Here is a 26,798-nt window from a genome sequence, read left to right as displayed (position 1 = left end):
AACAGCTCCTGATGGCCAAGATGACAGTAAATGCAGCAGAATGTTGATGCCAATAGTTGGGGAAGGTGCCTTGCAGCAAACGCAATGATTGGGAGTGACTAGATCAACAGACGACAGTTGGATGTGGGTGATGGAGGCTGGAACTAGGTGCCAGATGGGAGCAGGCAGCAAGAGGAAGCTCTGACCGAGATGTCCTTCGCGAACGGGGTGTGGACAGTAGAGATACAACACTTGAAACCTACAAAAACGAGATTGGGGCTGAATGGAGGGCAACCCACCTATTTATATAAAGTTTTCGGACCTCGTACCGCGCACTGTTTTAAAATGCTTTTGAACCACACACATCATTTTAGGGTTTTATTTAATTAAGTAGTTTTGGGGCTATTTAAGTAAATTGAGCATGTAATGCTTATGTTAGCTCAACATCCCCTCTCAAGCCCAAAAACTAAGCTAGAAAGGAAGGCCAACCCAAATTTGTATGAGTGATTTTTGGTTTTGTTTAAAAATGTGTTTTGCCCCAAGGTGTCCTACCCTAAGCCAGGGCATCGGACAAAGGGTGCATGGTGTTTGCCTAGTGGCCCACCAAGACTACATATGCGATGGTTATCTTACCAAGGGAGTCCAAGTGGTCACCCTAGAGAGGCCAGGGCATTGGACCAAGGGTGTACGTCAGCTGCCCAATAGCCTACCAAGTTTTGCAAAGGCGGATGGAACCATAGAGAGTTCTTTTTTTTGTGATTGGTTTGATAATGATTGTTTCAAAAAGGGAGATGGTGGTCAATTAAGTAATTGACAAGAGACTAGTAACCAAACCCAAAGGCTTTCATGAAATAAATAGGCTATTCCTACCACTACTAGATGTCGAAGATGAAGGAATAGGCTAATGGAATGTGGAATAAATATGGGGGGGTATGTGGAGAGACAAAAAAGATATGTTAAAGGCAAGCTAGCAAGGCTAAGCAAGCAAGGGAGACTGCCATGTGCAATGCTGCGAATATGGTGGATCCAGAGTTCACCACTTAGAAAGACCGAAAAGAGATAAATGTGCACAAATGCATGTTTATAAGAACAAAATTCCAATGCATTGGAGTTATGCAAGAGGCAATGTAGGTGTGATCATGCTCATACAAAATGCTATGCAATGGTGCCACTGGGACAGTGCTCTCGTAGAAAATTTGTTCACTTGCCCAAGTGTCTTTTTACAACCATGTCATCCTGACAATACGGATGAAGTTACTATCTTCAACATACAATAATGTCTAAAAAAGAAACTGTTAAAAACATTCTATCACCACCAAGAGAAGAAAACCGCCCCCTCTCAAACTAGAAGGGAAAGCTAGAGGGAATCACCCTCTTCCCATCAATCTGAAGAAGTAGAGGGTGTACCCAAGCCAATTTTGGGTAAAATATATTGCAACATGAGCCGATTGACCAACTTGGTCAATATATCAGCATAGTTGTCGGAGGAAGATACAAACTCTAGGCGTATGGTGCCTAGGTCAACCTACTTTCTAGTGAAGTGAAAGTGGAATCCCATATGCCATGTCCGTGGTGTAATGATCGAATTGTCTGCAAGAGTAATAACACTTTGGTTGTCGCAGTAGACAACAGTGGGAGAGTCACATGGAAAGTGTAATGCCAAAAGTAAGCTCCTCAACTAGATAGCTTTTGTGATACTATCAAATGAGAGCCTGATACTCAGCCTCTACCATGGAAGCCGCCACCGTCTCTTGCTTATGGCTGGACCAAGAGATAGGTGTCGTGCCCAAGGTAAAGAAGTAGTCACTATGGGAACGTTGGGTGTTAGGATGTCCTACTCAGTCGTCAGAGTCAGTGTACGCCTGCAAATATAGGCCATATCTATAAGTTGAGCCATGAGAATAGATACACCACAAATATCAATCCAATGTGACATCCTAGGTGTAGTGAATACTGACTAAGCAAACTAACTGAGTAAGCTAAATCTAGCCTAGTATGAATCAACCAAAGAAGCTTTCCCACCACAAACCTGTAGGTGTGCTCGTTGAACGGCTAACCTAGGATATCCTTAGAAAGATAGATAGTGGGATCAAGAGGTGTGGCCACAAGCCGTGTGTGATCGGTGCAATACCGGTCCACTAACTAAAGAGGGTACTTCTGTTGTGACACAAAATTACTACCCCCCGATTGAACTACCTCCATCCCCAAAAAATAAGACAATAGAACAAGGTCTGTCATCTCAAAAGTAGAGCAAAGCTGGGCCTTTATTGCTACTATGGCAGCATAATCGGAGCCAGTGATAAGTAAATCATCTACGTATAATAGGATATAGCTGACTCCCTTTGAAGTAGTAGGGATATATAAGTTCAGGTCATAAAGGTAGAATGGTATCCATGAGTCCTAGAAACTCATCTATCCTTTGAAATTAGGACTGCGGTGCTTGCTTTAGCCTATAAAAAGCTTTCTGCAAGCAAAAGATCTTATCTTTCCGGTCAGCAAAAAAAGATCCACGAGGCTGCTCCACATAGACTTGCTCCTCTAAATAACTATTCAAAAAGGCACTTTTGATGTCCATGTAATAGATTGGCCAACCGTAGTGAGCGGCAAGCATAACCAACAGACAAAACGATATCAACCGCGCAGTAGGAGCTATGAAAAAAATTGCTAGGGTTTGCACTGAGGAAACACAGAGTGTGCGACTATGACAGAAACACAAAGAGATAGACACAAACACAGAAAGTAAAACTCAAATCCTAAATGCAAAACTCAAAACTCAAACGCAAAACTCAAAATACAAATAGAAGAACGGAGAGAAGAACACAACTCTAAAGTGAATGGATACTGCAAATGAATGTAAGAGTATACAGATACTCAAGGGCAAAGCAGTGTGTCGGAGAGTGACGTCCACTGGAGACAGATCCCCAATCTGTGACCACTAGTCAAACTGTGAAGAAAGAGGAAGAACACCAAAGGCTGATCATCAGAGTGTAGGCAACTACAAACGATGATGCCTAATGATGAAAATGCCAACAGAAGGCTATAAACACAACTGCTAGGTGAAGGAAGATGGTCGCCAGCTGCCGCCAAGTGATGGAGAGCTCCAAACACAGCAATAGAAGGTCGCCTGATGGAGAAGGAGGGCTGCCAATTGTCACCTACAGTCAGAAGCTGCAAACGCAGGGTGTAGATGAAGGTGGAGGTACTGGCAATGAGGAACAAGGCCAAACATAGCAGGTAGGAGGGCGCCAGGCAGTGGGCGACAGCTTGGAGGAAGGCGCCAGGGCATTGCAAGGGCTGATGGAGAGAGAGACAACAATCAAAGGGCTGGACTGCCACGTGTGTTTGTGCTGATGGTTGCAATCTGCAAAGCAGCCTATCTATTTATAGATGTTGAAGGGTGTCCCAAAGAATTAGGGTTTTTGGGGGACCATTGAAACTCTCTCGAACCCCTCCCCTTTTTAGGATTTTTCATTAATTAAGTGTGTTTTGGGGCTGTTTAAGAATGCTAATTAGCTTAGAAGCGTGTTTTAGCTCAACACCCCCTCTTAGGCCCAAAACTGAGCTGAAAGGTTATGCCAACCACTTTGATTTGTACTTACCCCGAGACGTCCTACCCCAAAGCAAACAGGGCATCGAACAAAGGGTGCACATCGGCTGCCCAATGGCCTACCAAGACTACAAAGGCGATGGTTATCTTACCAAGGGAGTAAGTAGTCACCCCAAAGAGGATAGGGCATCGGACAAAGGGTGCACATTGGCTGCCCAGTGGCCTACCAAGCCCCACAAAGGTGGATGAACCACATTAAACTTGTTTTTTTTAATAAATAATTTGAGGTGAGAGTTAAATTTTATGGGATGTGGCTGATTGAGTAATAGTGACCCAAAAGACGGGAGTAGAGAGGATACACCCAACACATCACAAAATAGGACAAGCTTACCTATCCACTCAAGGGTGTCGATGACGAGGAAAAAAAATGATGAGGTATCCATGTGATGGAGTATGGTGGTGGGGTGAGAACAGCCGCCGGTGGAAACAGGTTAGGATCCGCTTAAGTGGTGCTCTACACAATGAGATGAAAAGTATGCTACATGCTGAAAAATGCTCATGTAGCAGGTGTCACTTGGGCAATCTCCATCATGAGAAAACTATTCACTTGCCCAAGTGCCCTAGTACAAAGATGATGAAATCATACAATGCAAAGGAAAAAGGTACAACAGGGGGGAGAAGCCGATGTTGAAGACAAAGTGCTGAAACGTGTAGAATACGAAGAAGGGTAGAAACCCCCTCTTAACGTGGATGTAGATGCCGAAGAAGGAAGAGGAGCCTGATGTCGTTCTTCGTGTGGTGCCGATGAACCATAAGAAATGGAAGAAGATGATGAAGATGAAGTGGATGAAGCACCCCGCTGAAAGAGCAAGGTAGAAGTCACCACCATGATAGCATCAAGAGAGATGCTACACAATCCCCCTTGGGAGGGGAAATCTCCATACTGGAAGAATAACAAGCACTCCTAGGATGATAAAACCATGAAAGGAACGGTACACATCCCCACTTCTCTAGCTCAGGTAGGACCAAAGCAATCTGCAAGTTAGTCCTATACTAAAAGAAAACCGTGTAGCAAAAGAGATAAGAATCTGCAAACATAGAGGTCAATGGTGAGATGCTTCAAAGCAAAACATAACAGAGAGAAAATCTAACTAAAAAGACAATGCAATGAATGTATATGTGTGTGAGTAAATGCAGCGGAAGACTTAAGAATGAAAAAGCTAAGGACAATGAATACTATGGGCTTGACTCTAAGCGTGTGAAAAATGGATGCTAGACTGACCAAGGGTATCCTAAAGGACCTAGAGACATGCTAGTCAAAGGTATCTACCATCACGTACGTCCAGGAGCAGGGCTCTACCAAGGGAACACCTGATGAGGTGGAGAGAAATATAAGATGAATGCATGAAGTGCAACAGGATCGGGACCTACAGACCAATCATCCAATCCCTTAGGGGTAGTGAAAGAGACTGTTTGCTGAGACTGTGCTCGGGCCACATGTCCAGCAGTAACAACGGGTGCTGAAGGAGTAGATGAAGCAGGAGCAGAAGGCGTAGCCCCACTGGATTGTGCAGTCGCAGCGGTTTGCTGAGGCTATTTAGGTGAAAGACCTTGGGCCTTGAAGCGACACTCCTCGTCCACATGGCCCGCTCTTTGGTAGTGTGTGCAAAACCGGGTTTTCTTAGGGAGTTGCTGCCAGATAGGTCTAGATTCTTTGGTTCCATCTGAGGAAGAGGAGTCACTCATTGATTGGCTTGCCTTCGCATCTTGCGAGTTCTTGCCACTGTTGGTTTTCCCTCCCGAAGAAGGGGCAACCAACCCCCTCTGCTCTGAATAAGGTTGTGATGAGGATTTCTTGTGGACTTGATCATCTAGCCTCGCGTAACGCAAGAACTGGCACTCAAACTTGTAGAAGGTTGGCAATCGAGGCTATGAGATGATGTGTTGAATGAAATTGAAGTATTTTTTGGGCAACTTATTCAAGAAGAACATAACCTAATCGCCGTCTGACTTTGGAGAGCCAGTAGTAGCAAACTCAGTGAGTAACTGCCTATATTCAACCAGCTTGATTTTCAAATCATCCCCTTCCTTAATAGAGAATTTTTGAAGACATGACCAGCCATAAACGGGAATAAATCAGCACCAAACAGTCATCAATACCCTGAGCAAACACCGAAACATGTCATCAAAGCATCCGTCAGTGAGTAGGCATACCCCTTAGACAATAGGGCAAAGTATACATAACACTGGCAAGACCTAACGCCAGTAGGTGTATGCTCACAAGAGTGCAATGTACTACGAATGGATTGTAATTGGTGTGTGCATTTTGCTATTTAGAGTGTAGCCATTGTTCATAATGCTTTCTCAAAGTCAAGATTTATACGCCGAGTACAATCTCGGGCCACATGGCAGTCAAGAAGATGACTCCAACGCTCTGACGCGAGCGGGAAGTGATGTAATTGAGATTGAAACTCAAGAAGCAATCCTTACATCAGCTCAACATTGGCTGTGGCATTGCAGGCTCTCCATTGACGGATGTAGTCAAGGTGAGCTAGTCGAGGGTCTGGCATAGACTCTAGACCAATGATGAGGTCCCAAAGACCCTGATACACAAGCACTTGTTGCATGAAATTTGACCAAGTGGTGAAATTCGACCGTTAAAACGAGTCTTATCCATGAAGGCATTCTTGGCCATTGCAACACAAGTGGTAGTTCTCGGAGATGGGTAGTATGAAAAAGTGTAATGGGGGTGAGATGGGGGAGGGGAGTGTACTTGGGAATGGATCCCAAAGTGCCCACCAAGCATGCAAGTAGTGTGCAAGGTGGATCCATATAGGTAGGGATGGGCTAACTAGGCATGGGCATGGTAGCCACATGAGTAACCCAAGGAGGTGGGATGGGAACACATGGATCAGATAGGGATCCCTGCGTAGGTGTAACCCAAGGAGAGTGTGAAGACACACCATAAGCTTAGGATGGAAATCCCTATATCTGAGTGGTCATGGGAGATTTGAATCTGGGGATAGTGAGGGGATGCCTATCATAGTCGTCGCAGGTGCTATGGGTGTGCTCATTTACGGAAAGGTAAGAGGCACTGTGTTAAAGGGTGGCATTTCCCCTAATGAAGTACCATGGTGTAAAGAGGTAGAGAATGGGGTAGAGAAGAAGAAGGTGCCAGGAGAGGAGGTGGAAGATCCAACCCCTAGTGTATGTGAAGCGGATGTGGAGTGTTTTCGAGATTTTGGAAAGATGATGATGAGAGGTAATCAAGGTGTGATATAGAAGCGGGTGGGATGGGAGCGAATTGAGAAGTGTGTGTTGCATGCTGAAATGGAACAGAAGCTATAGATTACCTGAATTCCGTCTACTTCGAGAGCGCCCTCTATTAAAGTTCACATATGCAAAGCCATCCGAATCCTACACCTCAAAAGAAGAAACAGGCGAGGGTTTTGATGCATGTGACTCAAAAGGATTGTACAAACCTGACATTGGACCTGGCTGAGATGATGAAGATGGATTGCCAGACGTTCCAAATGTTGTATATCCTCCATGATCGGAGAGGTGACCAGCCTTACCAACCTGTCCGAATGTGGTACTAAAACTAGTAGGAGGGGTGTAAACATCATCATACTTGTTGCGATAGTACTCCTCAAAGTTCTCCTTTGTCATGTTAGTAAAATCTGGAAGAGTAGAAAAAGAAGACGAAGGTGAAAGTGGAGCGTCGTCCTCCTCACCGAGTCCATAATGTCATCTCAAGGCCTCTAGTGATGGAGAAGCCTGATAGGACATCATAAGAACTGGAGAAGAAGGTATCTGGGACATTGTGATTCGATTACGAGTCATATTATGTGCCTTGCACAAAGACTAGCTCTCAACAATACCCGCAGGATACTCTTTACAAGAGCATCGGCTCTGACACCATGTGAAGAAAACTGCTAGCGTTTGCACTGAAGAAACACAGAGTGTACGACCACGACAAAAACACAAGGAGACAGACACAAACACAGAAAGCAAAACTCAAACCCTTAACGCAAAACTCAAAACTCGAACCCTAAACACAAAACTCAAAACACAAACAGAAGAAGGGAGAGAATAACACAACTTTGAAGTGAATGAATATTGCAAATGAATGTAAGAGTGTACAGATACTCAAGGGTACAGCAGTGTGTCGGAGAGTGATGTCTACCGGAGATGGATCTTGAGTCTGTGACCATCAATCAAACTATGAAGAGAGAGAAAGAACACCAAACGCTAATCACCAAAGTGTAAGCGACTGCAAAGGATGATGCTTGATGATGAAAATGCCAACAGAAGGCTATAAATGCGACTGCTAGGTGGAGGAAGATGGTCGCCCCAGCTGTCGCCAGGTGATGGAGAGCTCCAAACGCAGCACCAGAAGGTCGCCTGATGGAGGAGGAGGGCTACCAACTATTGCCTACAGTTTGCAAACCCAAGGTGCAAATGAAGGTGGAGGTGCTCGCGATGAGGAACAGGGCCAAACGCAACAGGTAGGAGTGCGCTGGCGATAGCCTGGAGGAAGGCGCCAAGGCACTGCAAGGGCTGATGGAGAGAGAGAGGCAGCAATTGAAGGGCTGGACCGCCATGTGTGTGTGTGCTGATGGCTACAATCTGCAAAAATGAGATGGGCTGAATGGGGGCAACTTGTCTATTTATAGATCTTGAAGGGTGACCCAAAGAATTAGGGTTTTTGGGGAACCACTGAAACTCCCTCAGACCACTCCCCTTTTTAGGGTTTTTCATTAATTAAGTGTGTTTTGGGGCTCTTTAAGAATGCTAATCAGTTGAGAAGCGTGTTTTAGCTCAACAGGAGCAAAGGTCTCTTCTAGTCAATACCTTGCTTCTGTTGAAACCCTACACCACAAGGCAAGTCTTATACTTATCCAAAGTCCCATTAGCTTTTAGCTTAGTCCTAAAAATCCACTATCCTGATGACTTTCTTATAGCTTGGATAATCCAGCAAGTTCCAAGTCTCATTTTGATCAATATTCTCTAGCTCCTTTTTCATGGCCTCTCACCATTGGGGATGCTGAAGAGCCTCTTGCCAACTATTCAGCTCAAAATGTGCTATATAATCAGCTATAAATAATGATGCAAATGAAGCCCGAGGTGCAAGCCGAGCAGATCTTCTAGGGCCCTTCAGAGTGGAATCTAGTGAAAGGATCCCTAAATTCCACATGGTTAGTTGGTACCAACAAGGTAACAGGTCTTGTGAAGGGGGCCAATGAAGTAAAGAATCTGTGGGTGGGCTAAGAGTGGGTAGTAGACCCAGTTCAGAAGGCACTTTCTTAGTAGAAACAATGTGAGGAAAGGGTAGGGAATTTGGTATAGAAGACTGCACAATGTCTCTCTTATCAAATACTACATCTCTCCTAACAATCACCTTGTTTGTCCAAGGATCAAACAGACGATAGACTTTTGCTTTGGAAGAGTATTCTATAGAAATCAAGAGATCAGGTTGGGGAGTGAGCTTGCTTATTTTGTTATTAGGAATGTGCGTGTAAGCACAATTTCCAAAGACTCTAAATGGAAAACTACAAGTTGAGAGCCAAAGAATGTCTCATATGGAGTCCTCCGAGGAACAGCCATAGTCAATGGGCATCGGTTGAGGATGGAAACCAAAGTGTTAACAGCCTCGATCCAAAGGTGCTCATAGAGCTTTGTTGTGAACAACATAGAGTGTTCTATGTTCATGATGGTCTAGTCCTACACTCTACGACTCCATTCTGTGAAGGAGAGTTGGTGGAGGTAAGATGGTGTGAAATACCATGCTCCAAAAGAAACTCCGAAAAACTTGTGGGGGGTGAACTCGGCCCCACTATCACTCCTCATGCATCCTACACGACGACTAGTCTGGTTATGCACCAATAGCACCCAGGCAAAGAAATATGTGAAGGCATCATACTTATTCTTGAGAAAGTAAACCCACATTTAACGAGAATGATTATCCACAATAAAAAAGAAGTACAATGCACAGTTCAAGGCAGGGGTGGATGTCGGCCCACAAATATCAATATAAATCAATCTATGTGTAGATTGCTAAGGAAATGGGATACGATGTTGTTTCTCGCGTTGACAAGCTTTATAGAGATCCCATGATAGCTTCAGGCATGGAAGGCCATCAACCATCTATCGACGCGACAACTCATAAAGAGAGTCATATCCAAGATGTCTTAAGCGAAAATGCCAAAGATGCTCAGTGTTTATAGGCTCCCGTGTAGTGGCTAAATCCTGGAAGCAGTGGAACTCAGAGCCTTTGGCTGTTGGCTTCAAAAGAAACCGTGTCATGTGGCATCAGTTACTAGGCTATGCCTCACTGCTGCGAGCAATTACTAAACCCGTTTGAGAGTCAAGGACCTCGACTATGGTCGTTGTGAAGGAGACTACTTGACCCAACCGATAGAGTTGTTGAACAAATAACAAGTCCACCCCTAGCTAGGGGACATAGTATACATCATCCATCGTAGAGCGATCCGGGCTTTAATAGTGACAAAATTGACGTGACCGTGAGCCTGAATCGTGATGACCGAGGAGTTGTTTCCCAACTCGAACATGCTTGGCTGTAGGGACTTGAGAAAGGAAAACGTCCACAATGGGGGTCATATGATGGGTAGCTCTATTGTCCACAATCCAAAGAGTAGTTGAAGTACTCAGTTGTGACAAGTGGGCCTCTATAGTCACCTTGTCAAGAGGTAACTCACAAATGTGACGAGACTCGCATCCTCAAATGTCTCTACGGAGACGATGTGGGCCTCTGCAGACCAATTAGACAAGCCCTCTGGCGTTGAGAATATTGTCGACTATGATGGTTGACCGATGGTAGTGTGGATGCTAGTGCCCTTGCTAAGGGTGGCCACTACCACCCTGCCTTCCCTATTGGGAATCGCCCAACTGATGGGCGGGGGTTTGAGTCTTAGTTTTAATACTATGCCTCTTGTCTATGATCGACACTCCTCGTCAAAACGGCTAGCGTTCTAATATTGACAATATTGATTTTTGTTTGGTACATTCTACCACCTCGGTTTTAGAGATGACTGGGAGTTTCCTTGGGTCTGACTAGTTAGGTTTTGATTTTGATTTTGAGGTTATTTTTTATTTTGATTGGCATTTTGATCTTGTTTACCCTTACCTTGTTGCCTCTTCTAAGAAGAAGCAATGAGAGCCTTTGCTTTAGAGACTAAACTATGAAATAGATAAAACAACCGAGCATAATGCAGTAGTTGACACTCAAATTCATAGAATATCGGCATGGTGGGTTGTGAGATTAACCGATGCACAAAATGGAAATATTTCCTTGGTAGCTTGTTTAGAAACAATGTGACCTGTCCGTCCAAGGACTTAGGAGCCCCCTTGGTAGAGAACTTTACGAGAAGGCGCCGATACTCAGCCAACTTGTTCTATCCCAAGCCGCATAGCAGTTAGTGAAGTGTGTCCAAGGCTTGGATGCTAAATCAAAATGCTGAAGCTGTAAATGAAATTCAGGTAATAGACCGTGTATCAGCTCAACAATAGCGGAGGCATTTCTAGTCTTCCATGAGCATACAAGCTCTTATGGAACAAATGCAGGGTCAGGTTGTGATTCTAATCCCTGCACAAGATTCCATAGGTTGTGGGAGTCAAGGACATGTCTCATCAGGTTTGACCAAGTAGTGAGGTTTGACCCGTTAAAATGAGTCTTATCCTTAAAGGCATATTTGGTTGATAAGGAAGAAGAACCACAAGGTGTCAGATAAGTGGAATAAGAAAGAGACGGTGGAGGGGAATAAGTAAGGGGAGTGGGGTAGGCAGAAATAGATTGACAGTGTCCAATGGGTGCCGATTGATGCGAAGGCATTGGAACATGAATATTTTTATAAAGTGCTGTGGAAATGGAGGCACTGGGACATGTAAGCCTTGTCTAAGAGATGGATGGGGCACAACAAAATGACCAGAAGTCCCACTAGGTAATGCCATAGAGGCAAAGTGTGGTACCAACTGATCCACAATTGGTGGTGGTTGGGTGCCATTTCCAAGCCATGAAAAACCTGAAAGTGTGGGGATGGAAGGATAAACCTCTATCATGAAGACATCACCCAGTTGGGGAAAATACAAGGTCCTAAAAGGTGTGCCTATGGGAGAAGGATCCCCCTAGGTGTGACATGAGAAGACATATGTAGTGCACTTAATGGAGGGTGAAATGAAGGTACAGTGGAACTAATGGGTGGGAGATTAAATGGATTTGTCATTTGAGTTGTTGTGGGGAATGTGTTAGGTTCCTGCAAATGAAGAAAAAGATGGACAACCAAAATCAAATTGACCATGAGACGTGAAAGCTGAAGGAAAAGATTATGAAGGAGCACTTATCATAGATTCTTGCAATTTTTTTTTACCTTTTCTTGAGTGCAACTGGAAAAACCTATCCTCTTCAAGGTTAATAAACTGATACTTGGTATGAAGAGTTCCTTCATCATAAGCATTGCCGATATCTTGTGGAAAAAAAGAAGTAAAATCAAAAGATTGAGTAGTAGCATGCATCCTGACATGGGAGTGAATGAAGGTGGAGTAGAAAATGGTTTATACTCCATGCCAATTTCCAGTAGCCATAGTTGGTGCCATCCAACTTGGCAATGTTAAACAAAGCCATATCTTTGAGATAACCAGCCATAATAAGTCAAACAGAAGCAGACCATGCTGCACCAAAACCTGTCATATTTGAGACTTCCACAAGCCATAGTTGGTGCCATCCAACTTGGCAATGTTAAACAAAGCCATATCTTTGAGATAACCAGCCATAATGAGTCAAACAGAAGCAGACCAAGCAGAAAACAGCCTGCTGTAATTAGCAGTAAACAGGCCAAAACCACTGCCAAAACAAGCTGAAAATAAGAGAAACTGCTAAAATGACCAGCTGTCCACCAAATAGTACTAAAAATACATCAAAATGACATGATTAAGCTCAGTAAATACATCACAATCCACATAAAACAGTTGGTTGTAATAAATCACAACAGTGAGAAAAAGAGAGCAAACAATAAGCTAACAGTGATCCAAAGTCAAGTATGACTTCCAGGTCAGATCCTGCATGAAGCGAGCATGTAACAAACGCTGTAGCAGCCAAGAGCCATGAGCCAAACACCCAAATGTGTCAGAGCAATCGATGTTAGTAGAAGGATACAAGCCCTGGCATAAAGAACTTAGAGAGTAAGCCAAGCTAGGTGTATCCCTAACTGATAGGTGTATGCTCAAAGAGAAGACGGATTAAATCAACCTAAAAGCATCCAATGCAAACACGTATCTATCAAGAGCATAGACATGTAAGAGATCCCAATCTCATCTACCCAAGAAGCTCAACTACATAAACCACAAGCTCTGCAATATCCATAGATAGCATGAAGCTCCCACTGGCAGAAAGATCGATGTCAATCGAGTAACCAAGCTCTATGATAGCATGTGAATACATAAGGCATCATGGAGTCAAGACCGTATATCAATGGAGCATCCAGAGCAAGGGATCGGTCAAGCATCACCTATAACATCCAGTACATCATGTAACAGTCAATGTCAAATCTCTGACAATCCAAATAAGCATCCAAGAGCTCCAAAGTATGCAAATAAAAGCCCAATTGAAGCTTCAAGTGGCAATCAAACATAGACAATGTAAAGAGCATGCATTTCTAACATATGCATTAAAGCATATACCGAAGGGTCAAGCATAGACTATAGGCATAATGATTGTCACAAAGCATGCCACTGTAGACCAATGTCAATCAAATGCCAACCAAGACGGAGCTCAATCGAAGCTCAAAAGGCATTCCAAAGCAATAAAAGACATATGTCAACCTCCATATATATTCGTGTAGTCATATGAGTCACCCAGGAAGCACCCGTGACCAATAGGTAGAGCATACACTGGCCAAATAGGTTTCAGCCTTGATTATTACAGCAGTAAATTCACTGTCAAAATTGGGTAAATCAGTCCTCAAATCAAGCTCAAAGCCACCTCAAATCATAGGCATGTGATATACCAATGTATTAGCATCAATGGTACACATCGGTAGTGCATATAAAACACCCGAATCATGGCCAAGAGCAATAAGCATATAAAATCCCTGTTAAAAGAGGTTCAGCCCTGCTATATACAGCAGTGAATACACTCTCAGACCAAGCTATTTCAGTTCCAAATCAACTCCAAATCCAATCCATAACACGAGCATAGCATTCCCATACATGTAGACATCACCCCAGCATAACCGGGCATCATAAGACCAACAAAGCTCACCATAGAAGCATCAAATAGAGTGCTGCCTTGTATTTCCAGCCAACAAACCTCAGCCAAAATAGAGTAAATGAAGTGGTTAAATCAGTCCAAAATCAACTCCAAGCAATGACATAGCATCCCCGAATATATATAAGCATCAACCAAGCATCATCTAACCAATGGCAATGAGTATAGACATCAAAGATAAGTGTTGCCCTATTTTATGACAATCAGTCGACTGTTATAATAGTCCAAAATTGAAGCTTAGCACAGAGTGGAAGGATCAATGCCAAGCATCAAAATCAAGTGTATAAGTGCTTGTATACCTTCCCAATGAAGAAGATATGTTGTAGGAGATGAAAAACATGAGTTGCTGCTAAAAAAAAAAGGGCCCGTTTCACACAACGTGATGTTACACCAGCAAGGTGAGGGCTATAGGGGGCTGCTCCAACTTGCTCGAGAAGGCTCAAAGAGTGCCCCAGAATAATGCAATCGATAGAAAGCTCGAACAGAGTGGCTATGGCTACCAACAAAGAGATGATTGCTGTAGGTATTCGAATGAAAGCTAAGAGTGTACCAAACCAGGCTCGAGCTCGCGAAGAAGAAGGCTCTGATACTAGTTGAAGGGAGTGAAAGCATGAGCGGGAGCAAGAGCTATGGTGGAAGGAGCAAGAGCAAGAGAGAGAGAGACACAATATGGGAACTCCAATAGTCACAATGTGTAACCAGCCTTTCCTTTATTCAAATGCCAGTGAAAGAATAAAGAAAATGAAGTGAGAGTAATGGGTGCCCACCGCCTGCAATGTGCAGGCACGGATACTATCAGTGTTGTAATATACAGGCGGCTAGGCAGAGGCGCCTTTACCCCAAACAACATTTGCTGAATTTATATCAAAACCAATACCAAATGGAGCATTTGCATGACCAACACTCATTCCTTGAGCCCCATAAACATTCGGGGATGCAGATACATTACCAAATATACTACTTTGTGCCCCAAGCATCAAGCCAATGCTGCTATACATAGGGTTTTGCCTATTTCCAACCATAAGCGAATACATTGGGCCTTACACACTATACATTGGCTATTGTATTCCATAAGGATTTGTGCCATACATTCCCATATGTGGTCCATGTCCAACCATAGCATGAAAAATCGTGCTTCCACCAAAGTATCCTAGTTGCCCTATCATAGCATGCATGCTCGGTTGTCCAAATTCCATTGGATTTGCACTTCCATGATGGCCTTGCATTTACATTCCTTGCCCTGTAAATACCAATTGTTTTGCTTCATTAGCATCTTTAAGAGCTTCAAATGAAGGCTTTGGCATAACCTTCAGTGCTCCTTGTTGTCCCGAAGATGTAGAAGGTGACTTCTTCTTCTTGCCCTTGCTGTTCTTCTTTGGAGTATTCAAAAATTAGGTAAATTGAGGATTCTTTGCCAATTCAGCAAAGATATTTGTTGTTGTCCTCATCCGATTTTGGAATTGGTCATCAAAATCCTCTTTACTTTGCTAGTCATCAGCCTCACTATGCCTTGAAGGCCATGCATCTTGCCCAACAACAACATTTTTAGCTTGCTGCCCATGGTTTGAGCCTTGTCTAAGATTAGGCATTGCATTTCCTTCTTCCCCATGTGAGTGTTCATACTAAGCAGCATCATCATTGCTTGAGTCCATCTCATGGTATGAAGACATCTCGCTATAATTTCTCAATTGAGAGCAAAAATCAATATTAACACAATGCTTTGGCTTGCCATCACGTGAATTGGGCTCACCAAATCAAGGGATTGAGTGGTATCCCGGCAATGGAACCATGAAATCAGCGTTAGGATGGTAATTCCCTAATTAAGCACTTAATTATAGCAATTAGTAAATAAACATAAATTGAAATGCACAATTTACGTTAATAATCTTGGACATTGGATATCTTGTTGGCCCCAAAACTGGTGTCTCTTTCGGCATTTCTTTAACTTTGATTGCTAATGGATATTGTATAAGTTGAGATTTCACAATCTCCTTTGCTGATCTAAAAGCCCCTTGCTATACATACAATCAGCAAGCAATTTGGGTTAATTGCCCCTTGATTTTCACCCAGGAATTACACAAATGAAACCACCAATTGGCCAAATATTGCCCCAATTTACATTGAATGATTTTGGTATCTAAAATTCCTATCCATGAAATTCAAGTGTTGATTTCAATATACGATGCCTATTCGCATTGGCATGGGTTCGAAGGTGGCTATCAAACCCTAATTTCTATAAAAATTTAGGATTTACAATAGAAATCCTTTTGCTGTCCACTAAATAAGACTAAGATCTGCTCAAAATGGTTGAGAGATGTTGTGAATGGTTAAGCACAAGTTGGAGAAGTGTGAGAATGCCAAAAGAGCGAAAAACTTTTGATTTTTACACGAGAAAGCCTGAAATGTGTTGTTGCATGTACTAGACAGCATTTAATGCTATCGCCAACTGTTGAGGAGGTCCCAAATTGCTGTCGCTAACCCCAATCTACTGTCGCCAGCTTCTGGAAGAGGCAGAACTGCTGTCGTTTGCTCCAATTCGGTCTTCTCTTGCTCCTGCCTATCTCAAATGGTCCTCCAATGGCTGTGGATCAAACCAGCAGCCTCTCCTTCCTCTCTCTTGCAGGTTAAATGAATTGAATACTTCTCTCCAGCCCCCAAAAACGTTTTTTAATCTTGCATGGGCATTTTATCCAAGGTGCAACCTTCTAAGGCCATTTTTTAGCATTATCCAGTCATTAAATTAATTTTTGAATTAAATACTTTTGAAAATTAATTTCAGCCCTTTTGACCCTGCCCAAAACTAAATGTGCTCATCCATAATTAAATTGGCTAGGCCATTTGCAACTTGTAGTGGTCCCCAACCTTTGTTGACCCTTAGACTGACATTAATCAATTAATTAATGCTAGTCCCTAGTGTCACCACTGACACTTATTGGCCAAGCAACTGTCCTAAGGTCAAAATTGACACCAACTGACCACCAAAACCCAATTGGCATAACTTTTCTCAACTTTTGCCTTTGACAACCACTGCATCCTCAAGGTCCTTGGCCTATTACCATGAAATAGCTGCATGATTCACCTCTCCAAGCCAGCACGGCCTTATTTTATTCATTATTTACTTAATTTCTAGTAAATGTGTGGCATATGCATGTCCACTATATCATCCACTTGGCTCTAGCTCTTGTGCACATGCATTAATTTTTTGGAGCCTTGTATTTTAAATGGCCTAAGACCTTGGTCACATGTGTCCCTTATGCATGTTGTTAGTCATGCACCCTTGAATCCCATTTGTTGATATTGTATAACACACGCACGATCACAGATCTTGAAGGTGTTTCCATGTATCTACCATGTTGATTAATTATCACTTCAATTTATGTAACATTTTCAGGCACAGTAGTATTGTTTATCGAGGGATTGTATCCAATGATCCAAGTAGTTCATAGAGATGAGCAGGCTAGGTACATGTGGATGAGAGTGTGAGACAAGGAGTTCACTCTATACATTACCATATGCTACTTCTGTCCAATGACGTCAAATATCCCCCACGCAAGGGATACTCACCAAATATAGTTTTGGATGAGGACATCTAGGTGTTCTCAAGGGAGGGAGATGCCATTTTATTGGGGGCCCATTATTCCAGGATGGCTTGCCATTAGGTATCTTTCTTTGACACATACAGATGAGATGATACAGGAGTGAGACCTAGATGAGTTGTGGATGGAGTGGACCTCACATCATGTGGGGGAATACATAAGAGTGTGGGAGATAACTTATAGAGATGGGCACAGCAAAAGACCCATTCATATCCAAAACACTCTCTACAGTCTACGAACACCTACTGATTTGAAATGAATGCCTTTTCTGCTGCCCTTAACACCTTCAATCCCAGCTCTGATGCCACCCTTTGCAACTTCAGAATTTGTGCCATCTCCCCCCAGCACATGCAATCTCCAAGAACTGTCATTCCCTCAGCACCAGTGCTGCCCTACCCACTGCATCTTGCTCCTTTCCAACGCTGCCTCCCCCTCTTGTCCAGCATGCCTATGCCGCCACCAATACCACCCTTTGCTCCTTGCTCAGCACCTAGATTCTTCTGCTTCCCTTCTGCCCAGCACGCTTGATCTGCCTACCACTAGCACTGTCCAAGCTCGCCCTGCCCACTGTGCTGCCCAGCCAACGCCTCCTATGGCTTGCTCCCTTTTGCAACTGCCACCCCCTTTCTCCTGCACCCCACTGCCATTCTACCAGCAAACACTCCGACCAGGTTCTCCCTTCTATCTAAGCATCTTCATGATCCTCTTCCACCTTAGTAAACCTCCTTTCACTTCCTTGCCTAAGCTACCTCTCTCTCCCCCTCTCAACCTTCTTCTTAGGGGTCAAAATTACTACAGCAAGGGCCTGAAACAAATATGTAGAAGGTTTCAGCACTATAGATACAAGGAACTATTAGAAGTATACCATGGGAACCCTATGTAAGCAAGGGTGCATAAGGGAAGGTGAAGTGTGAATGGACTAGAGGATAGGGGAAACCCTAACCCTAGCTCCAATAAGGCTATATATGCATGGCCAAATGTCACGCTCAATGTAGAAGAGAGAGTGTACCAATTAAACTTCTTGAGCAATTGAATAAGCAAGATCTTCTTATACTTTGTGAGCTCTCTTATTCCTCTTCTGCACACTCCTCTATGCTGCAACTCTAATATTCAACATGGTATCAAAGCCATCTTTGATCCAATAAGCTTCCCCTAACTCCATTTTGACCTAAGTGCACATGAGTGTGTGGTTTCTCACTTTATCCTCTCAACCTCCATAGCCCGTTCTGGACCTACACACCTTGGAGTTGATATGGCCAAAAGAGAACATTTCAGCTCATGATTTCTTCTGGAGATCTCCTCCCCAGCTTAGGGCACAGCACCTTGGCACATCAAAACCTGACATTCATCGCCATACAACCTAGCATTGCTACTTTTCCAGAATCGGAAGTAGTTTTCACAATGTGGTGCCGTGGGATGTAGGAGACGCAATGTTGACGGCTTCCATGGGGCATTGGTAGCCCCCCAAGTGGGCCTTCTAACCCAAAAAGGGTTTGGCAAAACTCTCTGTGGTGCTCACACTAAGACAAACCCTAATTGTGGGTCTTAGTAGCCATGAAAGCTTCATTGCAAGCTTTAGAGTTTTCTTAAATCCAATCATTATTTCAACTTTAATAGTGATTCTAGTCACTGATTAATCTTCTCTAGAGCTCATTGCAGATGTGGAAGCTCTATCTCAGGGCTAGACACACTTGGTGGAGATCATTAAGTTCATCAAAAGCTGACTTGTAGGCATAAACTGTGAGATGAGTGCTTATAAGCATTGATGCTACATTTCTCAGTCATAATCTTGGTTCCAATCAGTACATGGAAGATGTTTTATGTTGAACTCGGTCTTGAGAAGATTAGGTTTTTAGAGATTAAGTATAATCACTAAGTGCTTAACTCTCATAATCTCTCTCTTGATGTAAGGTTATGTGTTAGATATAAACATAGACCATTTCATCTCTTCATCAAATTGTTATAAATCAATTTCAGCCTACTATCTAAGCCTCATTTCATTACTTCAGCTTTTATTGCCTGCCTTGTAAAGGATTAGACATTGTCATTGCCCTGTGTAAGCAGTAAGACCTTCCTAGCATGGCCTATGTTGATATAAAACCTCAAATCCGCAAGTTTGATGGGAGAGACTTTCACCCATGGTAGGTATTAGTGAAATATAAAATGATGAAGAGGGGTTGCTGGCCTACATAGTAATTCATTTTTAATGCTACTGATTAATATCATCGACGTGATTTATTAATACTTCCTATTTGAAGTCAAGGGCGGTAACACATGCACACATGCATGGACATGCGCATGCACACATGATGAATCTTTATCATTTCTGAATTGAAAAAAAAAAAAAGGTCTGCTTAAGTACGAACATATCCATTGTTTATGTATCGCTCAGCTGGTGTGTAGCTGGCAAGGTAAAAGGGTAGCATTCATTTGATGTCACTTTCAGGTGCTGAAGGAGAGTGCAAAGTATCTCGGGAAGAGGACTCATGCCAATTGCCTGAGATGAAGAATATAAAAATGGAGTCCTTGAAGGATGTACGAGCACCAGCAGACCACCTGGAAGCTGGTTCAGGCAATGATGTAAGCTTTTCTTCCAAAGACTCGCACACCTTCTTACAGACAAGAAAGGAGCAGCAAGATGATAAAAGCATTTCATCAAAGCCTCAGAATGTTGTCAAAGTAACCTCCACCATAGAACTCAATTATGAAGATCTATCAAGACCAGACAACACTAAAAGCATGCAGAAAGAGGACTCAAATAAGGAACAAATAAATAACTTAGAGGTTGAGAAGAAGTTTGATCGTGAATGTAGGCATAATGATGTCAACGCAACTATTTCTGATGATAAGGGCAAAAAGAATCACAGGGTTTCCTTTCCAGGCCTAGAGGAAAATACTAACAGACTCAGGAAAAGGACTAACTCAGGATTGACTGAGGTTCTAGAGAATGTGCAACAGGAGAAGGAAACGAACCATTTGAAATCACCTTCAAAAGCTTCATGCATTGTTAAGTCTGAACTGAGAGAATCTCCTTTGCTTAGACAAAAGCACGTGAAAAGTGTGTCTTTCAGTGATGATGCTGCTTTGGTTTCAAGAGACAGGAAATTGTTACGTCTTCCTCACCAATGCAGGGGTGTTCATGATAGTTTTGACAGAACCAAGAGTTCAATTGAAAAGCAGAGGGAACAGAGAATCAGAACTAAAGGTGAAAATTGGCCTAATGATTCATGTAATGCAAAAATCTGTAAGGACAACCAGAAGAAAAGAGTTGAACAAGCAGATCCCTCTATTGAATCATGCCCCGGAAAAACTCCTCCAATAACTAGTAAAGTGATACCTTTTCCGCGTGAGAGACTTGGTCCACAAGGTGGTCGAAATCAGACACAGTTGGCCCAAAGTGATATCCAACACCTTCAACAAAAGCAACATGACAGAGGAATACAAGACAAATCTCAAATGAAAAAAAGAAAGAAAGAGGAACATGACAATAATCTCATAGATACTAGGCAATATCAACCAGACAAGTTTCTTATCAGAAAGAGGGGTCTGCGTAATGGAGTTCACTTTTTGTTCGGAAAGCAAAAGCAGGGAACCGATACAAGACAGAAAGAGATTGGTTCATTGAAGGATCTTGAAAGAAGTAAACACATACGTGGTGGACAATCTGATGATATGCAGCGAATGCAATTGGTGAAAGACATTGGGTTGACAGACAAAAATGCAAGCTATAAAGGCATGGGAATTGACCAGAATCATGCTACTTGTCAGGAAATAATAACAAGCACAATCTCCCATGACGATGATACAATGGCTTGCTTAGACAAAAGGACTTCAAGCTCAGGATCAAAATCTAAAATCTCTGTCTTGCCTAGACACAGAAAAACTTCAGGCCTTAAAAACTCAGCAAACAGAAGTTGCAGACTAAGAATAAATGCACTTCGCAGAGAGAAAAAGAAATACAAATTTGAGGAATCGTCCTCTTCAGTGATTGTACACCAAACTTCTCTAGATGATGGAGATGCAAACAATCAAGTAAAGGCAGTTGCTATGGAACTGACAAAGTTGAAAAATTGCTCTCTTGCATCATCGATTGATTCCCAGAAAGGTAGTATACTAGGAAGCATGCCTGCACAAGGAATTCAAGTGCCCTATGTGAAGCAGTCACGTGAGGCAGAAAACCATGCTGCTCAGACTTCTTCAAACACTTCTGAGGGTTTTGCTAGACCTGATACTTCTCCTTTCTCCCTCACAAGAAGGCCCCCAGCAGTGGCAACTGCCTCTGATTTGTCATTCCATCCAATTGAGACCGAAACTTTACTTACCAGAGGGAAAATGCTCCATAATGATCTTAAACGAGAAACAACTGAAGCTAATGATGAATGGAGAAATGCTCCCAGACCAGTGCAATTACTTGCTCAGCAGGTAATAAATATGATGAAAATCAAGGACTCCAGATCACTTACAGATGAATTTCGAATGCAGATATGTCCAGAGAAGAGTCTGGAAGGTTCGGATGAGTCTTCAAGTTTCGACTCAGTTGCTACTTCTGGAGGTCGCAGTTCTACAACTGTACAGGACAGGCTGTTTGAGAGCTCTATGAATTCTATACTAATATCACTCTCAAATGAAGTGAAGAAGCTTGATGACAAGATGCGTAGTGTGAACATTTTCAGAGGCTCTGAAGGTGTTGGTGTGCCTGAAGTCAAGCCAGAAGCATTCCAGTACATGAATGGTGAGCATATTATGTTACATACTTCCAAAGAAAACTTGGACAAATCTATGTTCAACTCTGCAGAAACCTTTTTTGTTCATGGAACTGAAAAAGGAAGTTACGACAATGTTGCGCGTTCAAAGAGTGGAAAGCAAAGTCCTGCAGAGAAGATGGCTAACATTGACCATTGCAATGACCAGCACTGGATTATGGATCCTGAACCAATTCAAATGCAGGATCATCCAGTGCAGTTTCAAGCCTTAAATACTACTCTGATGCCAGACCATGAAGAAACATATGGTGTTTTCACCTTTAGCTCAGTTTCAATGATAGAATCGAGCTCAAGTAGTTCAGCTGGTTTTGATGAGAACAGTGAGCATAATTCCTCCTTGTACTTGCTCAAAGGCCTTACTCATGAGCAACAAGCTTGCCTTCCGAAGCAAATCAGATATGATGATAGTAGTAGCATCAGTAGTAATCAGGATAAGCGGCAGACTTCTCAGCAGCAGTCATCCTTTTTGAAAAGGATGATAAACTGTCCTGAAGACAAAGTAGATTTTGGAAGCGCGAAAGAGACACCAGTGCACCAGGCTGGTAGAATGAATATTGCTGTGACGTTGCCAGCAAGATCAACAGATTCATCATCTCATGGCTCATCCATTGAATCCACCATTTCTGATGACTCACCTTTGAGGCGTTTTTTGAATGATAAATCGGTTATAGTATCCCAATAAGCAACCTGTTGAGCCAGACAGGGATTAGCTGATGAGTAATTGAAATGCAGCAAACTAGCATGTAAAGACTTGAAGGAAGCCTCGTAAACATTTTAGGCATCATCAATACCAAAATGGCCTTACGTTCTACTCTCTTCATGAGCTTGAACCATCAAATGTTATCATGAGTAGATATGGACTGCATGTCAGAATCTAGTTGAGTAAGTGCAGAGAGAGAGGCTGTGATTTTGGGACGTTTCTGTAATGTTAAATGGTTGCTAATACGCAGACCTCAAGCTCCAATCAGCTAGAGTTAATGTAAGTCTTGTGCACTCCACGAGAGGATGCTCCTGGGGAGCGTTTGAGTCTCTAGGGACGTTGTACCTCTGCAACCCACACCTATTTCCTCGAGTGCACCCTATCAAAACTCCTCTCTGCTGCCTCGAACGAGGACGAGGGAGGAAAGCCCTTAGAGCCTAATGAGCCAGCCAAGTCATCCATCTCCTGCTCCTGGAGTTTATCCTGTCTTTCCTGTGAGGCAGCCACCCTTCCCACCTGCTGATTCACAGGGACATGTGATGGTATTAAGTTTGAGGTCTGAGAACAGGTGCTAAACTAAAGTTTTATCATAAGACCTGCCCATTCTCTAAAATATTCAAACAAAAAGGAAAATTTTTAAAGGATCAAAAATATGCAAGAGAAAAGCATTTAATTAACATGTAGTACTGAATATAGTAGTCGCAAGAACAAAAATCAAACCAAAAATGAAATAACTAAAAAACAGAAGCTGCCAATGCTTTTGTCTAGACACACAGAAGGACAAGAGAGGCGATAAAAGCACACTGCCTGTAGAAATTCCAAATCTTCTATATATTGTTTGAGTTATAAATGAATTGGTATCATAGATCCAAGCATATTGTTGGACAGTGCATAAATCTGGTACTATCAATTTAATGGATAGAAATATATGATGCCAAATGTGGTGTTCCATCATAGTATGGCTTAAATCCAGCATTTTGTTTGCTGGAAACTTTGAGGCATTTAGCAAAACAATGTTGAAGGAAGACACCAAGTTCTAAAAATTGACCAATTGGTTAAGTACCAAAGAAGATCAAAGTAACTCTTGACCTCTTGAGACTCCTTTTTCTTTATTAGCTCATTGTTTCCATCCATGCTTGCACGATTGGCATGATTGCAGAGCTTGCAAGCTTATGCCTTGCTTGCAAAAAAATATGAACGATGCACTTCACATGCAACAAAAGGTGCACTCTATGTAGATGTTTCTGAAAGAAGTGTACTTAGAATACCATAATTGAGTTGAAATCATAAACAAGTGCCCCTTGGTTAAGTCTTTTTACCATCTCCTCATTGTGAGCACTTGGAAAATTTGTTAAGCAAGGATGCTTTTCAAATGTGTTGTGCAAAAGAAGTGAGACTACTTGGCGAAAGAAAAGATAGAGATATATAAGCTATATTTAGGATGGGAAAGCAAAAGTATATGGAAGATGTTTCATGAGAGTTGCCCATACAAATTATATCACTAGATGCTTGACTTGACTATGGGAGATAGTTGTATGATCTACTAGGACAGCCACCTATGTAGCCATCATAGGCCTATAGGCCAACATTATGGTCTTTCTTCACCTAGAAAATGGTTCTGGATGTGACTTATAGATTACAGAATGGAAGACCACATGATGAGGATGGGCTAGTGACAAAATATTTCTTACATACTTGTGATGTACTAGCATGCATATCAATAAATATGTTCAATAGAGGAATATGTGAGGGCTTCCTTATGAGCTAGTCAGATAACAATATAATTCTATTATTTAAGAGTGGTGATTCTTTAAGCCCTAGCCATTATAAGAATGTCATGATCGGGCTAAGATATACAAATCTATACTAGAGCATGAAATTGGTGACTGGGCTAAGATGGAAGGCAGGAAAGCACAAGGATAGGTAGGTTTCAGATGCGAGTATACCACATTGGACCATATTCTCACAATTAGAGACATTATCAAGGACCGAGCTCGAGACAAGAGGATCTACTATTGCTTTGTGGATTTTTGCAAAGCATTTGATGCAATGCCTCATGTACGCATTATGCAGAGACTGCAAGATATTGGAGTACCAAAGAATATAAGATGGGGTATTTATGTATTATATGAGACAGTGATAGGCCATGTACGAGCACTTGGGGAGCTATTAGAGAGGATTAACAATACCATAGGGTGGAACAAGTATGCCCACTTCCACATTGTTTGGTTTTATAGATGAAGTGTTTGATTACATTGATCAAGGAGGAGCCGGAGCCATCCTAGTAGGGGTGCTAATACCAATATTATTCTATGCATATGATATTATTCTCATTTCAAATTTACTGGAAGGATTGCAACACCACCTAGATAATTTACGTGTCTTTTGTAGAGACAAATACCTCATAGTAAACCTTGGGGGGGACCAAAACCATGGTCTTCAACACTCCAACACCATGGATGACTAGATCCATGTACCAATTCACCTTTGGAGAAGACATAGTGGAGCATATAAGGGAACATGTCTATTTGGGAGTCACCTACTTTGGCCCACGATTTTTGTTGAGAGGTCCATCAATTGTAAGAGAGAGACTAGGATAGGAGAGAGAAACTATAGAGAAGAGAGAAACACTAGAATGGGAGAGAGAAAGAGAGAAAAATAGAAAGAAGGGAGAGAAAGAGGTGGAAGCCATTAAAGCTATGGAGAAGAAAATTAAAGAAGAAAGGATTCTTTATTGCTCAATGAAAAAAATAAGCCTCTTACATCTTATATACTCATCCCAGTGTGATTAGAGTATTTTTCACTTATTTTTTGTGATACAATAGTGCCTTTTCCATTTCTTTATAATTTCTCTCTACCCAAAGGTTTTTACTCTCTAAAGCAAATGAAAGGGACTTACTACAAATGGCTTGAATAGTGGAGACGGTAGGGTACTACTTTGTTACAAATTACAAGAATGTAAGAATCTTGAAAATTTTTCATGGAATGGATGAGATTCAAAGTAGAGAACCAAGTATATCATATATATATATATATATATATATATCCATTGTAGAATACAAAGCTAGAAACTTAGCCACAAAATCTTCATGAAAAGACTAGTGCAAATAGTAGACAGCATATTGTCTATTATAAACCTTGTACTAAAACTGAGATAACTTTTTATGGATTGGTTCAAATCAAGTGTGCCATATATAAAAAGAAACCTTATTTCATACACTTTCAACTCATATAAGTTGTATTTCTCTTTCAAAGCAAATAAAAATGAAAATCGCTCTAAAACAGTAAGTTATCTACAAGATGTTTGTAGTGAAACATGGACTAAAATTGACTAGCATTTGAACAAAACAATATCTTTAAGATATAGAAATTTATCTAAAATAGATGTTAGTCTTTGTCAAGAATCGCATGGTGGGGGGACTTGCTTAAGATGTTGCGCCAAACATACACCATACACACAAGAGAAAGCTCACTCAAAAACACAAGAAGAGATATGGAAGCCAAAATGTTTTCTTTTTGGTTTCTTCTTCCTCTTTCGCACACAATACAATGTACACAAAGTATAGATAAGATATAACATAAAGGAAAGTAGCCTACTAAGTCAAATAGTGAATGGAAACTAGACCATCTCCCTGCACATCCAAATCATCTGCAGCTATACCACCTCACATGCTACCATAGCAGCATCTCTATACTTAACCATTATACTTGATAAAGCAACTGTAGGTTGCTTTTTGTTACTCCACATAATTGTTGCACTACCGAGGGAAAACATGAATCCTTGGTAGATCTTATGTTTGTCATGCTACTAGCCCAATCTGTATTGATGTATCCAAACACCTATACATCCTTACCTATGTCATAAAAAAGTCCATAATGTAAAGTGGACTTCACATACCTCAATATGTATCTAACTCATCCAAATGAGGCT

At 42.0% G+C, this 26,798-nt stretch overlaps 1 protein-coding gene and 1 long non-coding RNA gene across 8 annotated transcripts in view; one reads left to right on the top strand and one right to left on the bottom strand.

Moving 5' to 3' along the window:
• Window positions 1-22,563, bottom strand: part of LOC148026731 (uncharacterized) — a 136,299-nt gene extending 113,736 nt beyond the window's left edge. The window contains exon 1 of the long non-coding RNA XR_015692884.1: window positions 22,426-22,563. This is a non-coding gene — a long non-coding RNA (uncharacterized LOC148026731). The remainder of the gene's footprint in view (window positions 1-22,425) is intronic.
• LOC148026730 (uncharacterized) overlaps window positions 1-22,869 on the top strand; it is a 136,850-nt gene extending 113,981 nt beyond the window's left edge. For all 7 annotated transcript variants that reach the window (XM_087691223.1, XM_087691224.1, XM_087691229.1 and 4 more), the window contains one exon: window positions 19,851-22,869. In XM_087691223.1, the coding sequence (XP_087547349.1) occupies window positions 19,851-22,849 (2,999 nt within the window). In that variant the 3' untranslated portion in view covers window positions 22,850-22,869. The remainder of the gene's footprint in view (window positions 1-19,850) is intronic.
• Window positions 22,870-26,798: the final 3,929 nt, after the last annotated feature.

The sequence above is a fragment of the Lygodium microphyllum genome, chromosome 13, assembly GCF_053477565.2.
Source record: "Lygodium microphyllum isolate KBCC chromosome 13, Lygodium_microphyllum_v1.1.10, whole genome shotgun sequence".
In the NCBI taxonomy this organism is placed as follows: Eukaryota; Viridiplantae; Streptophyta; class Polypodiopsida; order Schizaeales; family Lygodiaceae; genus Lygodium; species Lygodium microphyllum.
This window is presented reverse-complemented; position numbering and strand designations above follow the sequence as displayed.